This window comes from Pelobates fuscus, chromosome 2 (genome assembly GCF_036172605.1).
Source record: "Pelobates fuscus isolate aPelFus1 chromosome 2, aPelFus1.pri, whole genome shotgun sequence".
Classification (NCBI taxonomy): Eukaryota; Metazoa; Chordata; class Amphibia; order Anura; family Pelobatidae; genus Pelobates; species Pelobates fuscus.
Genome location: NC_086318.1, coordinates 260,744,305 through 260,769,207, shown reverse-complemented (window position 1 = coordinate 260,769,207; position 24,903 = coordinate 260,744,305). Strand labels below are relative to the sequence as shown.

At 40.7% G+C, this 24,903-nt stretch overlaps 1 protein-coding gene across 1 annotated transcript in view; it reads left to right on the top strand.

Moving 5' to 3' along the window:
* The window catches only part of FAM120B (family with sequence similarity 120 member B), a 144,931-nt gene extending 140,942 nt beyond the window's left edge, over positions 1 to 3,989 (top strand). Inside the window, exon 8 of the mRNA XM_063443360.1 lies at positions 3,691 to 3,989. Coding sequence (XP_063299430.1) covers positions 3,691 to 3,795 — 105 coding nt within the window. The 3' untranslated portion in view covers positions 3,796 to 3,989. The remainder of the gene's footprint in view (positions 1 to 3,690) is intronic.
* The last annotated feature ends 20,914 nt before the right edge of the window (positions 3,990 to 24,903 follow it).

Below are 24,903 nucleotides of genomic sequence, written 5' to 3'. Positions count from 1 at the left end.
TAGAATAGAAAAATTCCTACTTACCGTTAGATGTCTTCTTTTTTCTAAAGTATTCTGTTTTCAGACCCAAAAAAGGCCAAATAAAAATCCATAATTCCCGTTGAACTTAGAAAATAAAAATAAACCTGTGCGCAAAAAAAACAAAAGAAACATGCCAAAAGAAGAAGAACCCTGTCTAAATGACAGGACGTTCGGGAATAGTGAAAGAAGGCATCGCGATATCATGGAGGAAAGGGTGAGTATTGTGGGAAAATTCCTTTGACCCACAGGAAGTGGGTCAGAGCGAGTCAAGCGTAGGAAAAATCCTACTTTGTAGAAAAAGTCTCTACTTTGTCTTATGTGTTAAAGAAAATTAGATAGGAAGAAACGGAGAACAGATCCTGAGAGAGGCAGAGAAGAGGAAGCGATTGGGAAAAGGTAAGTTCGGCATGACAGTGCCGCTTTAATTTACATAAGAAAACATTACGAGCAGAAATAGATACTCTAAGCTTTAAATTATGTTTAGTGTACACACTAAAACTTAACCATGCACTGAATGTATACATTACAGTTGCTATTAGGGATCGACCGATATTGATTTTTTAGAGCCGATACTGATAATCTGTGAACTTTCAGGCCGTTAACTTACCGATACCAATATTCTGTACATTTACTGTTTTGAAAAAATTAAATATAGAGTATAGAGTATTTGATTAGTGAATGCAGTGTGTGTGTGTTTGTGTAGTGGTACAGTGTGTGCTTGTGTAGTTGATGCAGTGTGTGCTTGTGTTTGTGTGTAAATATGTGGGGTAGGAATCTGTAGATTTTATTTATCAGTTTTATAAAGAATTTTTTTTAAATTTAATTATTACATTAAAAAAATAAAAATCATTTTATTCCCCCTCCCTGGCCACAGGTAAATAGGGCATTACACTCCCTGGTGAGGGGTACAGTATGTGTGGGTAAGGGGTGCCGTGTGTTTGATGAGTTCAGTTTGTGTGTAGGAGGGGCATTGTTTGTGTGAGGGGTGCAGTATGTATGTATGAGGGGCATTGTTTGTGTGAGGGGTGCAGTTTGTGTGAGGGGAGCAGTATGTGTGTGTATGAGGGGCATTGTTTGTGTGACGGGTGCAGTTTGTTTGTATGAGGGGCATTGTTTGTGTTTAGGGTGCAGTATGTGTGTATGAGGGGCATTGTTTGTGTGAGGGGTGCAGTATGTGTGTATGAGGGGCAGTTTGTGTGTATGAGGGGCATTGTTTGTGTAAGGGGTGCAGTATGTGTGTATGGGAGGCAATGTGTGTGTATGAGGGGCAGTGTTTGTGTGAGGGGTGCAGTATGTGTGTATAGCGGGCAGTTTATGTGTGTGTGGGGCTATGTGTGTATGGGGGGCAGTGTGTGTGTATGAGGTGCATAGAGTGTCCCTTTAATTCAGTTTAGTGAATAACCCCAAAGTGAAACAATCCCAATAGAGATCGACGAAATGCCCCTGATAATTGCTCCAATTTTTGCACTTATTGCCTTATAATCCCTCTTTATAGATACAGCCAAAATATTACATAATTGCTCTCACTCCCAATTGGCTCAGCAGTCCTATTTAGTATCAAGGGGACCCAACAAACACTCGTTTTAGTACAAATCCATCAATGAAAATAACAGCATCTCTCACCCAAGCAACAGTAACCATCAGCAGCACTCAATACATGGAGCCACTTTCGGGTAGACTAAATGCAGAGTGCTTGTTGTAACTCACACTTCCGGGTGACCACTGCTGCTATTCACATTTCAATTAGCAGCTGTTTTTCCAATGCTCAGTTATTATATCAATGCATGGGTCATTGATAAACCAGTAAAATGTAACAAAGAAGCTCATACCTGCAGATTTGAGGAGTAAACCCTTGTTTCCAGTTCTTTTTTTACCTTTTTTCCGCTCCATGCTTGCGAGAGGGGAACCTGGGGGAGCTGCAGGTAAGAGCTCCCCCGGGTCCTCTCTCCATCTCTGCTGTGGCTGCCAGCAGAGTGCCTGTGGCCCGGGAAGGGAGATCACTGATCTCTCCTCCGGTCGGTGAAGGCACACACAGCAGGGCTGGCGCTTGGAGAGCGCCGGCCATGCATGTGCTGGCAGAGGAGAGCCACTGGTGCGGGCCCCCACTCTCTGCAATATCGGTATCTTTATAGGCAGATAGCGATATTGCCGAAAATTCCGAATATCGGCCAATAATATCGGCCAGACCGATAATCAGTCGATCCCTTGTTGCTATGATGAAAATATTTTTGATAGGGATGACAGTAACTGTAGGTATAAAGTCAGTTTTTTTTTTTTGTGTGTGTGTTTGAGTTCTTATATAGATTTCTTGTACAGAGCACTTAAAGGAATACTATCTTTATCTCAATGGCGCTCTGCAGGGTTAACCTGACTCTAGTGGCTGCCAGTATGAGAACCACTAGAGGTGTTGCCATAAAATAGAAGAATAGAACTCAGGAGACCACCTAAATGGTGCAGTGTGGCGTTTTGTTGCACATGACTACCCTCCCAAATGCTTTCCTATGGGAAAGCTTGGAATGGCTTAGATTATTAACATTGGTGATGTTGAAACATTTATTCTCTGACTTATGGCATTCCTTACTCCGGTTCTGCTGTCTTGTTCCTGCCCAGTCTCAGTGGTTGGCTCCATTTGGCATATTGACCTCAGCTTGTTTCTGATTCTGCTACTCCACCTCCAGTCCTGATTCAAGAATTTCTTTGTTTTCTACTGGTTCGGATACATTATCTTTAATAAAGCCCCTTGTCTGCCACCATGCCTCTACCTCCAGACTTTACCTGAGGATTCTATTAGTAGGGATGTGCTCTTCCTTGTATTGTAGTTCCACCATCATAAACAGCTTCGAACAGGTCAATACATAACCTATGGAATTTGCAGGAATAGTTGAAGCAATCACTGCCTCACCCAGCACTTAGCTGCCTTGGTTTAGTTGTTACAAGAACTCCAGGCTGTCCATTCTACCCTTCTTCAGCTTGAATGGCAAAGAGCAGTAGCCACTCCATTACCTCCTTCACCACCTCTTACTGCTGCCAGGTACAACCCCAGAACCAGTTATTCCTATGCCTGAAAAAATCTCAGAAAATAACTTCCAGTCCTTCATCACAATTTGTGAGCTGTTGTTCACTTTAAAAACCTTGTACTTACCCCAGTGACTACATAAAGGTTCACATAGCAGTTCATCAGCTTTTTCACACTAATAGCCCATATATAGAATCATTTGGGTCCTTGACTGAGGCCATGCGTGCCTTATATGTTGATCCCTTAAGGTAGTACAATGCCCATGCTGCCCTACGCTCTGCCCTACGGGTATTTCTTTGTCTTTTTTGTTGTTGCTCCAGGATTGCTGCAAATAGGGCCAACGGGTCTCAATCTGCCTGTTATAAAGGAATATAACTGCAAAGCTCCATCAATGTACAGCTCTCTCGTTTAGGCACTAGCTCCGTTTATTCATATATTTATATACCCTTTTCAACTTGTAAATTTGACAAATTAATTTTCTGGGCCTGTGTCGCTTTTGAAAGGCATTGTCCCTACAATTAACTATTGTTTGTGGGCAGGTCCTAGGTCCTGATTAATGTGGTGTGCATGTTCAAATCATTGGGACCTGCTCCTTCAGTAAATGGATTCACTTAAGTCTGTTTCAATGTGATTTTTTTGTTGTTGTCTTGCAGGAATCTCTAATATCTCAGTTCAAGAAGCTGAAGACTATAGTCTGTGAAACCTGTACAGCACAGAAGAGAACTTTGCAATCCTGGAAAAGGAAAGTTTATCGTTGATCCGAACAGCACATCAGAACTAAATAGAAGACTAAACTTTTTCGAGGGGATGTCACTTGTTGATTTTTATAAGCTAAATAGTGTTATTTCATCGGGATAGCAGTCCATTGTCTTATTCCATATTCAAAAACTTTGAGTAGAACTAGAAAATGAGGTGTAATGTTGTATTAATAAATTCAATATTGAAAATGTTATATTTTTAAAAGGGATAATCAAGCAGTTTTAGTGTATAGATCATGCTCCGTCCGACAATCTCACCACTCAATTATTTGCAATTTAGGAGTTAAATCACTTTTGTTTCTGTTTATGCAACCCTAGCCACACCTCCCATGGCTGTGACTGACACAGCCTCTATCAAAAAAGATTTCATTTTTAATCTGTTGTTAACTTAGAGGTTTTTAGCTACTGCTCTGTATATTCAACTTTAATCACTTACAGGTGGCTCCGGCGGGCTCTAGCAGTCTGTTAACAGAGCAGGAGATAAGACATTTTTTTTTTTTTTGTTATCTTGTTTTTATTTACATTTTTATATTGATTACATCGGTCATTGAAGATATGACCCCCCCCAAAAAAAACAATCAAATACATAGGATACAGAAAAGAAAAACAAGGGGTGGGGGGGAACAGACCGTAACATTTTTGCCAATTGAATATAGATTTATAAACAATATCATCACATGCAGTATCATTTATCTCTCTTACGTATATTGCAAACCATTATCTTGTCTTGTTTACAAGTGGGGAGAGAAAAAAAAATAGATTAAAAAGATTTTTCTTTCCTTTCTCTTTTCCTTTTCATATTTATTTATTTATTTTTTTTTTTTAAGGGCTATGTAGCAATATTCATCATTGGCACATACTTATCTCTTATTTCCAACCACTGATGCCATCTTCGTTTGTATAGATCCTCTCTACCCTTAACTCGGCTTGCCATTTTTTCATGGAGGCTAAAAGAATCAAATCTGCTCAAGACCTCTGATATTGTTGGTGTTTGTGTTTGTTTCCATTTATAAGCAATGGTATTTTTTGTTGCCGTTAAGCAATGAATAATCATATATATTGCTTCTTCCTTGAGTTGTCTAGGAAATATATGGAGTAAAAAACTTTCTGGTCTGAATGGAATAGTAAAGAAAGAAGGAGAGAGAGGTTATGGGTGTGAAATAGATCACCTCCAAACCTCAAAGGAGGTTACAGGGAGTAGTAGGGGCTTAACCCCGGGTAGAAAATATAAACAAAAGAAATGAAATGGGAAAAAGAAAATCTGCCCCTTAAAAAAGTGGGTGGAGTCTATTCCCATTAGTTAACTACCTCCCTTAGAAGTACAGAGTCACATAAATGTGGTAATAAATCTTTAATAAGCGTTTAGATTAATATTGGTTGGTAACAAGTTTACCAAGAAAGAAAAATAAATAAATTTTAATTTCCAATACACCCTACAAGTGTTTAAAGTGAAAAAATAAATATAAATACAACCACCTATTAAAAACCTGGAAGGTTGCTCATATAATAAGCACCCAGATATTAGTACAAGGAGCCTAGATGGATGAGTATCGAAAGACCTTTGAAAGGATCAAATGAGTAACATCCATATCTCCTAATCGGGGTGAAAGTACTGTCTATTTTGGTTCTAGCAGCACGGAATACTGTGGATACTTGCTATAAACATAACAGATAAGGTATTCTAGTTCTAGCAGCTCAGGCTAGTGTGAATACTTGCTGTAGAGGTAGCGAGTGTCAAAAGAGGGGCATACAGGAAAGTCCAAAGTGACTCATTAAAGGTCTGTGATGTTATCCCTCCGTATAGTGAGCCGTACTCGGAGGCCACAGAGAGAACTTCCCAGCAGGACCTAAAGTTTTCGAAGTAACTTGCCTGTAAATGCCCTGAAACTAACTGACAATTTCCCCGCCAAATAAACTGCTGCTTCAAGGCAGCCTAGCAGTATCCCTCAAGCTTGCATAATGAAACCAGTATAGACAGCGTAGAAGCCCAGGTAAGTAAAATTAGCAAATCAGCCCATCAGCTCGACGCGCGTTTCGGCGTTTCTGACGCCTTTGTCAAGAGCTCTTGACAAAGGCGTCAGAAACGCCGAAACGCGCGTCGAGCTGATGGGCTGATTTGCTAATTTTACTTACCTGGGCTTCTACGCTGTCTATACTGGTTTCATTATGCAAGCTTGAGGGATACTGCTAGGCTGCTTTGGCGGGGAAATTGTCAGTTAGTTTCAGGGCATTTACAGGCAAGTTACTTCGAAAACTTTAGGTCCTGCTGGGAAGTTCTCTCTGTGGCCTCCGAGTACGGCTCACTATACGGAGGGATAACATCACAGACCTTTAATGAGTCACTTTGGACTTTCCTGTATGCCCCTCTTTTGACACTCGCTACCTCTACAGCAAGTATTCACACTAGCCTGAGCTGCTAGAACTAGAATACCTTATCTGTTATGTTTATAGCAAGTATCCACAGTATTCCGTGCTGCTAGAACCAAAATAGACAGTACTTTCACCCCGATTAGGAGATATGGATGTTACTCATTTGATCCTTTCAAAGGTCTTTCGATACTCATCCATCTAGGCTCCTTGTACTAATATCTGGGTGCTTATTATATGAGCAACCTTCCAGGTTTTTAATAGGTGGTTGTATTTATATTTATTTTTTCACTTTAAACACTTGTAGGGTGTATTGGATATTAAAATTTATTTATTTTTCTTTCTTGGTAAACTTGTTACCAACCAATATTAATCTAAACGCTTATTAAATATTTATTACCACATTTATGTGACTCTGTACTTCTAAGGGAGGTAGTTAACTAATGGGAATAGACTCCACCCACTTTTTTAAGGGGCGGATTTTCTTTTTCCCATTTCATTTCTTGAATGGAATAGTAACCTTCAATGCTAACCTAAAAATTTTTTCTATATCCTCCCATAGTTTAGTAATGCTCGGCAAAGCCAAGAAATATGAAGTATAGACCCCTCGTGTTTTAAACAACGCCAGCATAAGTTGCTCGCCCCTGGGTAAATATGTGCTAATTTGGCTAATTATGCATACCATTGCATAATAATTTTGCAGTAAGTTTCCCAGTGATTAAGACTACAGGAAACCTCTTTAGTTTTCCTTTGTGCCTGAAACCAAGTTGTTAGCGGGAATGATTCCCCTAAATCACTTTCCCATTTTAGAGCATATTTCTGTTTCTTAGGTTCCCCCTGTGTTAGCAGAGTGTTATAACAAAAAGACAATGCTTTGCTGTTAGGCAATTTCCTCGTGCATTTTAGTGCAAACGGTGCTGGTGATTGAATCTCTTTAATTTTGTTTGTGTGTAGAATATTCCTAATCCTTAGATATGTGAATATTTCTCTGGGTGGTAGGGAGTACTCTTTTACCAATTCTGGAAATGATTTAGCACCTGAGCCATTAAGTAATGACCGTATATGGCATACGCCTAGCTGTGTCCAAGGTTCCAGCTGCAGGTCTGGCGTAAAAACAGTCTGCAGGGGTGCAACGAATAATAAATCTTGTCCTACTGAAAGTTTAAGAATTGACTCTCTCCATATATGGAGAAGAGTTTTTGTAGTTGGGAACAACTCAGTTGCCTTATTAGGTACTATACTCCCAGACCATAGTGCGAGCGATAATGAGCCTTGTAAAAACCGTGCACTTTCTAGTGCCATCCATAACGGAGGGGAAACCCTTTCAAGTATTGAAAGACCTTGAGCAAGTAGTGTAGCCTTATAATAAGTTTTAACATTTGGAACACCTAAACCACCTTTCGCAAATGGGGGCCAAAGCTGGTCTTGTGCGATTCGTGGGGTTTCCTTTTCCAGATATGCGCATTGATAAGTGCCTGGAACTTCCGAAGTATGGTATTTGGAATGGTAATTGGTAATATCCGAAAAAGATATAGAATATGGGGCAAAATCATAATTTTTATTGTTTGTATACGACCCAACCAGGATATTTCTTTAATTTCCCATTTTTTGAGTTGGTGGTCTAATTTATGTATTAATGGTTTTCTTTTATTATCTGCGTTTGTGTTATGGTAAGTTTGATACCTAAATAGGATATGGATGTTTTGCGCCAGTCAAATGGGTATAGTGATTTTAAGCGTTGTGTAGTAGCTGTTGAGAGCCCTAATACCAATGCATGCGATGTTTTTGAATTATTTTTATAATATGACAATTGGCCATAACTTTCAAGCATGCTCAATAATTGAGGTATTGATGATTTTGGATCCGATAGAAATAATAGGACATCGTCCGCAAAAAGAGCGATTTTTAAATCCCCTATTGGGGTATTTAAACCCTTAATTCCTTTCTGGGCTTTGATATGTCTTACTAGGGGTTCCATACACAAAATGAAAATCAGTGGGGATAGTGGGCATCCTTGTCTGGATCCATTTGTAATTTGAAATGATCTGGACAAAAATCCGGAGTTATATATTTTGGCCACATGATTAGAATAAAGAACCCTTATATTATTCAAAAAAGCTATGGGGAACCCCATTCTTAGCAATACTTCCTGCATATAAGACCAGTTTAGTCGATCAAACACTTTCTCTGCGTCGAGGGCTAATAATAAACCCTTCTGTTTGCTGACTTGTGCCCAAGTGATTAAATTTTAAAAATGGCGGGTATTGTCTCCTGGTTCTCTTGACGGTACAAACCCTGATTGCTCCGGTGAAATCAAATCTGCTAACATAGGTTTTATTTGTGTAGCCAAACTTTTTGCATATATTTTATGTCTGTATTTAGTAGAGCAATCGGTCTTAAATTAACACATTCATTGGGCACTTTACCTGGTTTGGGTAAAGTAATAATATGGGCCAAAAGCATTTCTTCCGGTAAAGACCTTAAAATAATTAAATACATTTGCAAGATGTGGTGTAAGTTGAGCTTCAAAAATTACATAGAAATTATTTGAAAACCCATCTGGGCCCGGAGCTTTATTTTTAGGAAGTGTATATATCGCCTTTCTTACTTCATCTTCAGAAAACTGTTCAGAAAGAACATTACATTGTTGAGTAGTTAATCTAGGCAAATTAACCTCGTTAAGAAAAGTAGATATTTCATGTTTTGAAGGCTGGTACGTATTTATATCCAGCCTTAAATTATATAATTTTTGGTAAAAGGAGCCCAACTCCTCCACTACATCTTGCGGATTGTACAATTTTATGCCGTTTGAATCCATCAAGAATGGAATTTTAGTCTGTAGATATTGGGACTTGAATTTGCTTGCTAATAATTTGCCAGCCTTATTGCCCTGCAAGTAATGTGTCTGTTTTAGTTTCCTTAATTGTCTCTCTATTATATTTACGGACATCTCTTGTATTTCTTGTTTAATTTTAGCTATCTGTTTAGATATTATTTTAGTGGTGTTCAATTTATTTGCTTTATCTAATTCACTATGTTTGTTTAAGAGACTTTCTTTATCTGCCAATATCTTTCTTTTCTGTATTGAGCCTGCTTGAATAAATAACCCTCTCAGGACTGCCTTAAGTGTCATCCATTTTATTACAGTGCTTGAAGTATCAAAGAGATGGTCATTATAAAAATACCTAATTGCCGTGCTTATTTGGGAGACTAGGTTTGTTTGATTTAAGAGAGATTCATTAAGACGCCATGTGCTTCTACTCCTTACTGCGAATTGTGTTCTAAAAGTGGTGACAACCGGTGTATGATCAGACCAAACTCTAGTCCCTATTTTTATCTCAGAGACATTCATTAATGTTAATTTATCCACTAGACACATGTCTATCCGAGAGTAAGTGCTATGTGCATTTGAAAAAAAGGTGTAATCTTTATCGTTTGGGTATAGACTGCGCCATGTATCATATAGATCACACAAATTAATGAGTTTAGAAAATTTTGTACTCAGGAGGGTGGTCTGGTGTAACGGATGTTTACCATTACTCCTCTTTATGTCCATGTTTGGATCCAATATGCAGTTAAAATCACCACATATTATAGTATGAACTTTGCGAAGAGTTATGATTTTAGAAAATGCTCTACTCAAAAAAGAAATTTGTGACTTATTAGGGGCATATATTAAGACAACTGTTAATTGTATTCCATTTAAGTTTCCTACCACAACTAGTAGCCTCCCTAGCTTGTCCCTATTTATTAAATCCTGTTTAAATATCCAATCCTGATGGAACATTATAGAGACCCCTTTTGATTTATGAGGTGAGAAAGCATGGTAAATCTGTGGGTATTTAATGGGTTTAAAGGTAGGAGGGTTCCTTATACAAAAATGTGTTTCTTGAAAGCATATTATTGATGCTTTAGAGTTATTTATCTCCTGTAGTGCTGCTCGTCTCTTAAACAGGCTATTTAACCCGTTGACATTCATAGACATACAATTGAAATATTGAGCCATATTAAGAAAAAAATAATTGTTAGCTTTAACTTGTAATAGCCAGGCATATCTCTGTGAATGTAGGTTCTTTTATGTTTAATTTGACCAGGAGGTTTATCTTTCTTTTTTCTTTCTTTCTTGTCTTTTCCTTCTTCCCTTCCCCTCTTTTCCCCCACCCATTTCCCTTTTCTCTCTTTACTTCCTTTATCTCCCTTTTAATGCACAAATTCATTGCCCTCATAGACCTAATAAGAAATCTATTAAAAACTAAAAAATGAATTAAAAAGAACAAAAAAAAAAATTTAAGTGGGGAAGAAAAAAAAAAGAAATAGAAAAAAAAAATATTTACAGTAATTCTCAAATTTGAGAATAATTTTGGGGTCGCATTGGGAAACATCCCCATAAGCGTCCCTAAGAGGGGTTGTGTGGAACGGTCCCGTTCCTGAGCCTTTAATCTATTTAATCTAACATTGTTATTTATCGCTTTTAATGTCTATTAATCCTAACGCCTGCTTTTTAGTGATTTACATCGCTAACAATTATCTAAATCACCTCTTGCAACTTCCAAATAATTGAGAAAATACAAATGGGGATAAAAATAGGAATAGCTCCCAACATCTTATTGCTCAAAAAGTTGAGCCCGGTGCATCATATTATCTTGTCTGCTTAGCGATATTACATAATACAAAGAAATAAATTGGGTAAATATATAGCTATATAACCCCCTGGTATAACTTGCTGCTTTCTTCAACTTTGCATCATTGTAAGATAAAAAACAAAATAAGTAAACTATATCCCCCCCTTTTTTTTTCCTTTATATTATACACACATATACACGCACATATATATATATATATATATACATATATATATATATATATATATATATATATATATATAGACATATAGACCCTGGGTACAACCTATTATTAACCTGTCAGTTTTACAACTCAACATATAAAAAGCTCATAGGTAAACTAAAGATTTATTGAAGTATAAACCCTTGCTATAGCATGTTAGCCCATCAGCTTTGCAACATTGTAACACATTTCATCAAAGTAGCTAAACTGCAGGCTAATCGGTGTATAAGCTTTAAATGCAACAAACTGTCTTATTGGCTTTTAAAAACGTTGTAGCAAAAAGAAAATAGATTAGATAACAATAAGTTGCTACTGTATTTGCCACTCATGAATCCGAGCATACCATCCAGCTGCATGCTGCTCAGAGAGTAACCACGAGTTTAGCATATTGCCTTATCTGCCCTGTAACATACCAAACAGCTAAAATAAGCCTTGAGCTTATTAATATTTAGCCTCTCTTACAACCTGCTGATTTATCAACTGTGCAACCTTGCATCGTGCAGAATATTAGGGTGAGTGGGAACTTAAAGGGAAACTCCAGTGCCAGGAAAACGATCCGTTTTCCTAGCACTGGAGGGTCCCTCTCCCTCCCACCCCCAATCCCCAGTTGCTGAAGGGGTGAAAACCCCTTCAGTCACTTACCTCAGGCAGCGACATGTCCCACGTCGCTGCCTGCTCCTCCCCCGCCGCTCCACCTTCTTCCTCCGTCGGCCGGTGGGCGAGACTGATCCCGCCCACCAGCCGAGGAAACCTAATGCGCATGCGTGGCAGTGCCGCGCATGCGCATTGGCGCACCCCATAGGAAAGCATTGGAAATGAATTTCAATGCTTCCCTATGGGGAATAGAGCGACGCTGGAGGTCCTCACACAGCGTGAGGCCGCCCAGCGACGCTCTAGCACAGATAATCTGTGCTATGATGCAGGAAGTGACCTCTAGTGGCTGTCTAGTAGACAGCCACTAGGGGAGGACTTAACCCTGCAAGGTAATTATTGCAGTCTATAAAAAAAACTGCAATAATTACACTTGCAGGGTTAAGGGTAGTGGGAGTTGGCACCCAGACCACTCCAATGAGCAGAAGTGGTCTGGGTGCCTGGAGTGTCCCTTTAAAAATATATAAGCCCCAAATGCTTCATATCAGCTTTACATCATTACAACATAAAAGAACAAGCTGGATAGTCTATAAACTTATAGAATTGATATACACTAATACCGACTAACTCAAGACCTACATCTTATCCATAATTAAGCCATTTATTAATAAACCAGAGCCTAAAATCATTAAGAGCTTGTAAGTATACAAGTCCCAGGCGTTCCTAATCAATTCTGTATCAGTATATTGTGGAGGAGCTAATTAGCTGAGCTGTGAACTTTTAGTTATAATATACAGTAAAGTCGGCTATCTAACTCATATCTTACATTTGCAAAGCTCTGGGTCCTTAATTACTAAATTAAACATGGATCCATAGAAATCCAGGACTTACACATATACACTAGAGCTGTGGACTTACAAGGATATAAATGTGCAAGTGTCAGGAGCAGCTATTGCTTTATTATCTTTGCATGGTTGTAACATATAAAAGCAGAGCGCATTAGCTATAAACTTTCAGTCATATATGCCCCAGTTATATATCTAATATTTCTAAACCATATGTGTCATTACAGCAAAGAAAAAAAAAAGGAAATTAATTAATTAAGTTATAAACTTACTAGTGTGTATGCTGCTGCTAAATCACAACATAGCTCCCGGCAGCAAGCTACTTTAGAGAATAGCCTCGGGTGCAAAGTCTGTCCCTTATCAATTCTACAATATACCGATGGGTCAAAATAAACCAGTTAAATGAGACTTTTATTTATGTCCCAGCTAACCTGGCTAGTCCTGCTTTAAATCATCTTTAAAATCATCATAAAATTAGAAAGCCGATTAATCGATTACTTGTTACCTATTCAATCAATCAGTTTATAATTCCTTTGATATCCAAACAATAAAAAATATTTACATTAAATTATGTCCACTATTAATTATTAATTAAGTAAATATAACAACATAATTATCTGTTTCTATAAGCAAAAATAGTGGGAAAGTAGTGGAAAAAAGAAAAGAGAATACCATAATGTAAAAAACAAACAAAAAAAAACCTGTTTAAAGGACCACTCTAGGCACCCAGACCACTTCAGCTTAATGAAGTGGTCTGGGTGCCAGGTCCAGCTAGGGTTAACCCATTTTTTTTTATAAACCTAGCAGTTTATGTTTATAAATTGGTTAAGCCTTCCCCCAAATCCTCTAGTGGCTGTCTCACTGACAGCCGCTAGAGGCGCTTGCGTGATTCTCACTGTGAAAATCACAGTGAGAGCACGCAAGCGTCCTTAGGAAAGCATTGTAAATGCTTTCCTATGCGACCGGCTGAATGCGCGCACAGCTCTTGCCGCACGTGCGCATTCAGCCGACGGGGCGGAACGGAGGAGGATCGGAGGCAGAGAGCTCCCCGCCCAGCGCTGCAAAAAGGTAAGTTTTACCCCTTTTCCCCTTTCCAGAGCCGGGCGGGAGGGGGACCCTGAGGGTGGGGGCACCCTCAGGGCACTATAGTGCCAGGAAAACAAGTGTTTTCCTGGCACTATAGTGGTCCTTTAAGCATAGTATACCAGACTGCCAGTCTTATCGGTCTTTAGTCCTGAAGTCTGTCTTGTCATGTAAAAATCCCCTGCAGGAGTGTTATAAGATTAGTTGTGGGTGACATTGCCACAGTTATTATACTTCACAGACTCACTGTAACTGATTTATATCCAGCTTGTTAAACATTCAAGGTGGTTGAAGTTAGCAGGTAATAACAGCGATGCTGGATCTGAAAGTTTTTTCTTATGTTTTAAACATTATTTCCTTTGCAGTTGTTATGACTGCTTTTGCCGGGGGTCCTCTCAACCATCAACCATTCTGGCTGAATCTTCTTAAGGAAAGACTTGGATACGGCTAGTGCCGTTCTGGACTCTTCAATTTCAGCTTCTTGAGTAATCTCTATACCCACTCCTTTAAAGTGTCCAGTCCTTCTTTCGGATAATTGATGGTGGTCAGTTTGTTGTTATTCCAAATCAGCAGCTTTGTTGGGAAGCCCCATCGATAAGCCATTTTGTGATCACGAAGCACATAGTCATAATGTAAGTTTGAATTTTATCACCTTTTACAGACTCTGCTACACCATGAAACCTAATGTTATTCCGGCGGGACCTGTCTTCCAGATCTGCCTTTTTATGCCAAAGTTTGGCATTCTCCTCCTCAAGTTTGTGGAGTTTATCTACCACCTTGTAATGCTCAGAGCGTAGCTCCTCAGCCCCCTTCTCCAAACAATCAGTACGATCTCCTAATTCAGCCAATTCTCGATGGAGGGTTGAGGTGATATTAGTGAAGTCATCTCGGATGGTAACCCTCAAGTCTTGGAGTATTTGCTTCAGGTATTCTTTAGTCACCTGCCCGTCTTCCATACTACTTTGTGGCGAGTCTGTGTCTGTTTGACTTTCCGTCTGATCCCCTGACTCCGGAGAATGAGCTCTGATCTGGGCTTCTTGGGCATCCTCTTGGGACTGTTTTTGGCGCTCCCTCTTGCTATACCGTGCTGTATCTGTCAGCTTAGTTTGTTTAGCTGGAGACATACCAAACAGTTTTTAGCAATCTATAACAGTCTCAAACCGGGAGCTATTTTTTTTTTTTAAATATCTCGTAAGCTTCCCAAATCGCCGTATTTCTATGCACTGGAGGCAGTAACAGCAGCAAAGGCAGCAGATAAACGTTAGACTGTAGGTAGTGGCCAAAACGCTTCTCTAGCAAAACACTCGCTTCTCAAGGCTCTCACGGAATGGAGCTCTCACTCCATGCGTCCGATGATGCCGGAAGTCAGGCACACCAGGAGATAAGAAATTCTAAACATTAGATCTATCTTTACATAAAGTGTATAGGAACTCTGCAGGGAAGATGTGACTAGGTCTGCATAAACAAAGTGATTTAACTACTAAATGGCATAAAATTGAGCAGTGAGACTGCAGGGGCATGACCAATACACCAGAACCACTTAATTAAGATAAAGGTTTTTTTTGGTGCCTATAGAGTTCCTCTAATGTTGTTTATTAATCATACCACTGAATATTTAAGGACTTTGTAAATTTGTGACTATTGTAATTAATTTCATATTTATTAATTAAATATTGTCAGTCAAGTCAAATGAAGCGTGGACATTTTAAGAAAAATAATGTATTAAATGTGAGGGTGACCACACACTTGGGTGGTTTATAGCTGCACTTGGCACTCGGTATACCTTAAAATTTTTATTTGCTACACATTTTCAGAAATATTTCTTTCTCCAATATTACACAGTTTTAATGCCAAGTAAAAGTTACACCAAAATGGCTTTTACTAATGTCCATATATTATCTGTTAGTTCAGAAAACTTTCAAGGCAAGTTGAGGAACTCTCTTAGAAAAAACATGAAAATAGCTGTGGGGAATAGTGACTATTATATAGACTAAGCGACTTAAGTATGGACATTAAATACATAACTCAGAAATCCTGGGAAGTCCTTTTGCTGGCATACTTGCAAACTCTTGCAAACTCGATAGCACTGGATGGCATGAATTTTTTTTACAGGTTTTCAAAGGTCTATTATAAATAGTGATATATAGATCTGAGGTGTCAATCCAGGTAGTGGTCAATCAGTCCACTCGGCGCCCGGGAGGACCTCAGGCAGGGGTGCTGCAGACAGCCCTTTGCCACGATGATACCATCCCAGTGCTGATACGATGCAGTGAATTCTCTAACGGAGGAAAGGCCTCATCTAATTTTGATTTTTTAAAGTTGTTCTACTTTTCCCAATTGTGAAGCCCAGCACTGTACTCATCATCCTCATTGAAGTGACTTACACTTTTGATTTTTTTTAAAGGTCCACTGGATCTGCCTAATCATAGTTAGTAATGCTTGCATTATCTGTTTGACCACGGGCACATATTGCCTATGCAATTCATGTCTGTATTGATGCTCCTGGGTAATTTTATTGTTTTTGAATGCACCAGTTTTCCTATATGCTCTACCACTGCTAATTACATGTTATTTATGCTATTATTTGAAAAGGTTCTGCACTTATATGCTTACTTATTACTATACTGCTTTCCACCTAAGCATACGGTTTCCTGCAGGAAGATCTTTTTTATTATGTTAAGAAACAGATTAAATAACTGGGATTAAATATTTATACAGGCATACCCCGCTTTATATACACTCACTTTAAGTACACTCGCAAATACAGACATACCCGCGAGTGTACATAATGGTGCCTCGTGAGTACAGACATTCCCGCGCCTCTTCTGTCCGCGAGTGAACAGGAAATGGAAGGTTCTATTCTCGCCCGGAGCAGCTCAGTTCAGTGTCTTCGGGGCAAGAACTTTTCACTCCTTCTGACATGGCACAGGTTAATCATCTCAAATTTATAATGTCTACTCCTAGCTGAACATATATACATATATATTTTTTTGCCCCTACATTGTCCGTATTCTGCAATTGGCGCCATCCAGTGAAAGGGTTTACCCTGCCATTTTCTATAACTAATTTAGCAGCTTAGCTGCATTAGCCACAATTCTGAGGATTCAAAGTTAAACCATAAATGCTTAATGTGATGAAGAGGTGTTCCTAAACATATTGTGCAACTAAGCTGCTAACAAATACAAATTGGCACTGTATTGACAGAAAATGGCCCAATGGGCAGGTTTATTTTACTTTTCCTCCCAGTTTAAGTTTGTCAGATGAGTAAAACATTAAAGATAAATAGTACAATCTGGAATGAGATTTTTCTTTTTACTGTTTGTTTTAACTTGCAACTGTCATTAGTCTAATACTATCCTTACCTTTTGTGTCACTTTACCCCACTCCCTCGAGCATGTAAGCTCATTGAGCAGGGCCCTCAACCCCTCTGTTCCTGTGTGTCCAACTTGTCTGGTTACAACTACATGTCTGTTCGTCAACCCACTGTAAAGCGCTGCGAAATTTGTTGGCGCTATATAAATAATAACATAATAATAATAATATTAACTGAATGAAAGCCCACTGGGAATCACTAATAAAAATCACTGGAAATAAAATCACTGGAAATCTGCAGTGTCAGTTATGCCTGTAAATGACTATTGCAATGCAGAACATGCATTGGGAAGTGAAAAAAGGTATTGCTTCACTTTAAGTACATTTTCGTTTTACATACATGCTCTGGTCCCGTTGTGTACTTAAAAGTGGGGTATGCCTATATATTAGTAGGACCAAGTTTGGCCTCAATTATAAACCTGTAGCTATGACATTATGTACGTTGTTTAATTATTGCCAGTGATGTTATAAAGCTCTGAGGGTTCAAATTAGGGTTAGGTCAGTTATTTTAACCTCCCTCACACCATATTCTTACCCTAACCCTTGGGGTAAGGGTTAAAATAAAGTGTGAAAATTCACAATGTATAGATATTCCCCTAATGTGAAATATCACTAAATATAAACAAGTCCCTAATCCTAACTCTAATTTGAACCCTAACATTAACCCCAAATGTCCCATGTCCTAAGCTTAGTGAATGCACTAACTATAATGAAAGTGTAAAACTAGCTTGCTGTTGAGGCGTAGCAGGAGTGCTAGCACGCATGTGCAGCACAGGATCCAGCTGATTCCCCTCACCGGAAGTGACGAGGGTAGGGGATTTTCACAGGTAGAAGAATTTGATAGAACATCTACCAGCAGGGTAAGCCCAAACATGACGCTGTGCGCAGTCATAAGTATAGCGTGGCGACGTCACAGACATGGGCTAGATGAATACATACAATCAGCTGATCAGCACACTCCCCCCTAATTTGCCCTTATAATTGGTAGTGTCACGAGCGCAATAAAAAATCAGTATAGAGCCAGGTATATTTAAAGCACAGACTGCAGCAAGCACTTTACCAATTGAGAAAACCATCTGTATACAGCGAAATGCGTTTCAGGATAAACAGATCACCAGGACTTTTTTTTATATTGTATCCATTTATTTTATGGTTTTAATTGGTTTTTAAACATTATTTCAATAAATTGATTACACAGACATAGTGTCCAGTGGATCATCTCCTGCTGCAATACCCAAAGGAAGGATTGTGTCTTCCTTAAAGGCACATCTACCTATATACTTAGAGCCGAGTCTGGGCTCTTTACAAGGTGAGAAGCAAACTATACCATGTATTTAACCATTTCTATCAAAGGTTTAATGCACTAGGAGTATTTTTGCTTCCAGATCTCTGTTCCTTCCTGTTTCTTCCTGTATATATGAGGACATCTCAATAACGACTAAAGAAAGAAGAGGTCTTGTTTCACCTTAGGACACACAAGCGAATGTGATTTGAGCCTGTCCTTATTGGCTCTCCCCCATGTGAGTGTATCCTTTGGGAATATATATATTCCAATTTACCATACTGTTATACACTATATGTATTCTGTTATTCCTTATCTAACACTTCAGTGCTGTATTAAACCCTTAGGGGTAAGTGTATACATTTTTTAGGGCTCCGCACGTTTAACTATTGGTGTACTCTGTACCATATAGCATTTTATTATTTTTGGTCATATTGTGATAGGGTTGGGAGTCCCTATTATGGTATGGTAGCTGATAATTAATAACAATAATTGCACTTTAGTTTATAAGAAGTACCTTAAAACACAGAGCACTTTTGTTTTTTTTATTAAAATGCAGTATAGCAAACATCAAGATGCTGAGGAGCAGGGGGTGGTGACAACTATGGATTGCCACACTGGTCCAATTCTGGAGCAATTGAATGCTCTGCACTTTTACCAAATTGTTAAAGGGACAATAGGCACCCAGACCACTTCTGCTCATTGAAGTGATCTGGGTGCACTGTTCCTGTCAGTTTAACCCTGCAATGGTAATCATTACAGTTTGAGAAACCGCTTTCGGGTGTTTAGGCAACTTTTGGTCACGCTATGCATGAGGACATCCAGCATCAGCAAAATCCCCATAGGAGAGCATTGAATGCAATGATCTTCCACAAAATTAAACCTGAAAATAATACAAAATAGTATCCCCATAAAACAATAGTCTAATGAAAAAACATATCTGCGGTTCCAACTCACATTTCCAAGAACCCTGTATAGATGACTTAATTGGAGAGGGAAATATCTCACACTGGAAATAATCCACTGCTACACACTGTCTTGAGCTTGGATATTGACTTGGATCCTACTTCTAGTTTCTCCCTAGTCAAGATGCAAGCTCAAGACAGTGTGTATGGATACAAATACATTCTCAATATACATTTGCACACACATATATACATTTTCAACATATGTCATATATATTTTGCTGCATATTTATGAACATTTATCATCATACACACTTTTTATCCACATGACACATGCAAATATAATTTGCATTCATACATTCTCAGCACATACAAGAGTGTCAGGAACACAGTTTAGTGGATGGAGCCCAAGATGCAGATAGATGCTGAAGGCAATGAACCAAGTTTGCAGTACCAAAGGATCAGACAAAGAGGATAGTCGGAGAAGCCAAATTTCAAATGTCAGGACAGGCGGCAGTGTTTTGGCACCACTTACACTTTGGACTTTGTTCATTTTAGCTGTACTATAGTCAGCTTTGGCGCAACCTTCTTCTGTCTTGTCTTGTGTATTACCTTTGTCTATAGAGCCTAAAGGGCACCCTATTTTTAAGTTGCTGCCTCCTACTTTACCTATTTATAGTATTGGTTAATTTTAGCGTTGTTTCCTTCTTTTGTATATTCCTATTTGGCACAGGCTTAGAAGCGATGACCAGGCAAGGGTCAAAATCAAGAACAGGATCAGGATACAACAGGAGAGTCTCTGAAGGTCTATACACAATCAGGAGCACAGTACAACTGAGCGAAGAGTGAAGGGTGTGTGTGACTTAAATAGGGTGGTCTTGTTAATTGAGGTTCCACCCTGGTCTCCACCTCCTGTACATTTAAAAGGCTCTGTGTTGGCGCGCCCTTTGATTCTCCTGAAGTTCTACCTTATGTGTGGTCGCGCATGGAAGCAGCTGTATTCTCACGAACAGCTTCTGGTCTTGCTGTGTTTGGGAGCCTGCGTCCGTATAAACAGTTCTGTCTGCAGTATAGGTGAGTAGCGATCGCATGAACAGAGGTGGCTTTCTTACGCATGGAGTTCTTCCTTCTGTATCGGGTAAGTGGCATTAATGCGAACAGAGGTGCTGTTCACATAAACGTGAGCGGTTGGTGTTGGTGATTAAACCAACTGCGCTGCCTGGGGGGTTGTGCTCTGATACATCGCCCTCGTGGAGTAAGAGAGAGACGTGGCATGGGAGCGCTAGTTAGGTGAGTGTGGGAGCGAGGTCCTGATAGTACCTCCCCATCTAGGGAAACTCCTCCGGAGACTATCAGGGCCAGGACGAGAGAAGGGTGACGGAGAGGAAACCTTCAGAGCAGGCGAGGAGCATTAATGTTATCTACAGCTTCCCAGGATCTCTCTTTTGGACCATATCCCTTCCAATGTATCAGGTATTCAAGATTCCTTCTTCGAATGCGGGAGTCAAGGATATCCTATACTTCATATTTGGGTTCCTTAGCGACAATCACGGGAGCTGGAGGAGGAATGACCCGATCTGGAAAGGTATTTCCCTTAAAAGGTTTGATAAGAGACACATGGAAGGATGGATGGAAATGATAATGAGGAGGAAAATTCAATTGAATTACAACAGTTGATGGACCAATGTATTTTGGACCCAACTTCTTGGAAGGTAGCAGTGGCATTCTCAGGAACAGACTTCTGTTCTTGCTGTGTTCGGGAGCCGGCATCCGTACGAACGGAGTTCTGTTTGTAGTATAGGTGAGTAGCGTTCGCATGAACAGAGGTGGCGTTTGTACTCATGAAGTTTTTCCTTCTGTATCCGGTAAGTGGCGTTCGTGCAAGATGAGGTGCTGTGCTCGCATGAAAGTGAGTGGTCGGTGTGGATTATTGAACCGACTGCGCTGCCTCTGGGGTCACACTCTGACATGGTGTCCTCATGGAGTGAGAGAGAGAGTTACAGCATTGGAGCGCAAGGTAGGTGAGTGGAGTGAGGTCCTGATAAAGATATCTACACAGATGTATTCTGCATATATTCATAGTTGACACACTTTGCATATACATGTTTTTCACCCACATGACATGCTCACAATTATACAATATACCTAAAAAATTTCAGGAAAAACTGGAGACACATACATTTGGCCCACAGAAATAAATTTGCATACAAGATATTCACATAAATTATATATGTCATTATGTGATTTATGTCCTTTGAAGGTATGGCTAAACAGAGGAAATTCATGACACACACGCTATCTCTAAGATGTCTTTAGCGCCTTGTGCAAATGCATAGCTACCAACACTAGAAGTGTTAACATTGGGATGGGTGGGCATGCCTTTAAAAGGGCATCACCAATGATGCAACGTGGGTCACTGGTACCAAACAAAATGTGTGTGAATGGTGTGTGTCAGCCTGGAGTCAAGCATGCTAAGCCGACAAACAGAATCCCGGCTGTCCCTCAACCTACAGGACCATGCAGAGATTGCTACTGTAGTGCTCTCTAGATGGTCCTAGTTCCTACTGTATAGCACGAGTCTGTGTAAATGCACTCATACTGTGGTGCTCGTGGACAATTTCATAGTGTCTCTAGATGCGGGGCACCGGGGAATTAAAATCAGGATGGTGGGACAGGACCAGTTGAGATCCCTGCAAATAGGAAATAAAACTTGCTGTGACAACTTCTTCCCCAGCCAGGATTTAGAAGACTAAAGAAGAAAGAAGGTAGGTCATGAGAAATCACTTCTCTGTAAATGACACCATTGAATAAAATATTGAGAATGATCTTAAACTTGTCTTAACCTTTTTTCAAGTGATGGTCTTTTTTCTTTTTTAATTTATTTTGAATATTTAGCAAATTGATATCATAACCAAGTTCAGCCTAGGAACTGCACATGCAAACATTATAAATAAGGAGGATAAACAGAAACATTATTTAATCTTTCCTCTTTTCTCCATGCTTACCCTATGTTAACTGTCAGATCAGATGCAAAGAACAGAGAATATGACTCACAGGGGCAACTAGATGCAGTATTTAAAACAGTTTCTAAATGTAATTTTTTTTAATTTAGGGATATGTAAACATAATGTGAAAAATCTTGGAAAGTTGCATTTCCCCACTTACCAAGCATTAAAAACACTTACTGGGGGCGGAGCTTAGCCTCTGAGGAAGATGGATGCTTGAATCCACAGCTCCCTCTCCCCAAATCACTTAATCCGCTAACATCAGCGACTCTCACGTCTCCTATCCGTCAATTCCGACCCCACAAACGTCCCAGAGCCTACTACATACCCACGAAGATGGGTAGCGGAGAAAAAAGGAAAGACCACACACCATTGGTCGCCTCACTATTCCGCACTCCGGGAAACACGCAGAGGCCTACCAACTCCCAGCGGACAGAAGACTCTGGATCAGAATCGGAAGGAACTGAATTCATGCCCCGACTCGGCGGCTCCACTTACCATCAGATTCCTCTGAAATATGTTGAGGGATGCCACATCAGATATTACGTGGCCACGGAACTGGGCAAGCAGATCGCAGGCCTCATAGAAGACATGGAGGCCTTGACTTCCCGTACCACTGAGGTGGAGACCCGGATCTCGAAACTCGCCAATGCCACCTCTGCCCAGACTCAAGACATTGCATACTTCAATGAGCGAATTTCCACTATTGAAGGACCTCAACAATAGATCTAGACGCAACAACATTCGTGTCCAAGGCCTACCAGAGACCGTCACGCCTGAGCTACTTATCCCCACACTCAGGGACATTTTCAAAGCCATGACTCCAGAGCTCTCCACCAAAGATCTAGAAATGGATAGAGCCGTGATCATTCGCCTTCACTACTTCCCCGTGAAGGAAGAGCTGTTGTCACTCAGATCATCCACCACAATATCAAGACTCCCGCCTGACTTTCTTCCAGGACTTAGCCCCAAACACGCTTAAGAAGAGGAGAGACCTCAAGCCCCTCACATTAGCCCTTTGTCAACACAGGCTGAAATACATGTGGGGATACGCCTTTAAGCTCATTGTTAAAAAAAGATGGACAGACTCATATCTTAACCAACGTCTCCGAAATGGAGCCTTTTGCGGACTCTGTGGGCATACAATTGCAGGATATTCAAACCGTACCCAGGAATAAGGTAGAAACACAACATAGAGACAGACCTAGTTCTCCTCGCCCTCTTCTAAAGAAAAAAATGCAGCAAGAGACTGACGGAGCGGCAGCAGGATCTCACCACACCTAATTGGTCATCCTTCTCTGGAGGCAGCAGAACAACACCTGATCATCCACCTCGTTACTTCCTCACGGTGCCCTGGAAGACTTCAGGACTGGTAACACAACCCCCGGGTCATCATGGACTCACACAGCCGATATTCCCACCCCTAGAGACCTAGCCCAGGGATAGGAAACCTTCGGCTCTCCAGATGTTTTGGACTACACCTCCCATGATGCTTTGCCAGCATTATGTGTGTAAGAGCCTTATGGGGGATGTAGTCCACAACATCTGGAGAGCCGAAGGTTGCCTATCCCTGACCTAGCCCTATACTCCCATCCTTACCCCCTGTCACTACTTCCCCTTCCCCTCTGCCCTCACTTATAACCCGAAACACCTTCTCCATACGCGGTGGGCATATCTATCCTTGGTGGCCCACGGTGACCTAGGGCCATCCTGCAGTAACACAGACTCTCCTCCCAATGGCCGTCTTTCCCTACCTCAGCATTCTACGTGGGTGTCTGACCCCCTCCATCCATTTCCCACAGCATTAAAACAGGTCCATACCCCCGAAATCAAGTGCCCCGCTCCCCGACCCGGGAAGGCTCTTACTCTGCCCTCCCCTCCCAGTCATACCTACAGGGTGTCTGACGCGGACCTCCCCCGACTCTCTCAGGTGGACCCCTACCCATGTCTCACCCCAATGAGAACCGACTGCTCAAACTATCATTTGTGTGCCTTCCAGCTTGATTGTCATTCTGATTGCTTAAAGGTTATATGCTTTATTGTACTGAAATGCAGATGTATAAAATCAGGTGCAGGTCCCCCCCTTACCCTCACCCACATGTTACATGGCAAAGTCCTATGGGACAGATCCACGCAGCCAATGCCCCTTCCGCTCCCCCCCCCCCATGCCTCATTCCACAACGTTAGTGGAAGCACCGAAAGGTAATCAGGCATAAGGCTAAGATTAAGCACCCTCTCACACCCGAACTAGCCACCACTCGGATCCCCGGATGGGGCAGCCACACTCCCATCACCCCTGTGAGAGAAGTCACCCATGCCAGCCCTGACAACGGCTCCCTCTCCACTTAACCTAGAGGTAGATGCAGTCTCCCCACTCCCATCCACCTACTGGTCCTGGAGAAGGCCGGTTCACCGGGAATGGTGAACCACTTAGGACTGTCCACCACCTCAGCAGACCGGGCAGGCTGCCCCCCACCCTTACAGCCCATCTGTGATATCAGATGCCTCCTATATAGCACACATCCATTCGACCGAAGACATAGGACGTCACAGGATAAGTACCAAACCTGCATCCTTACCAGATCTCCTAGGCCCATTGGACCAAACACCATGCTCCCCTTGACTACCTGTCCCATTATCATCCGAGAGCTTAAACCTCCGTTCTGAATCATTCATTACGTCTCTAGAGACGCACCTAACGATAGGTTTGTGCACACCCATTACTACTAGAGTCTTAACAATCCCGCTGACCGGGGAGTTCCACCAAAAGTACCTTGAGACATACACCGGACTGATTAGCCCTTGACTCCCTA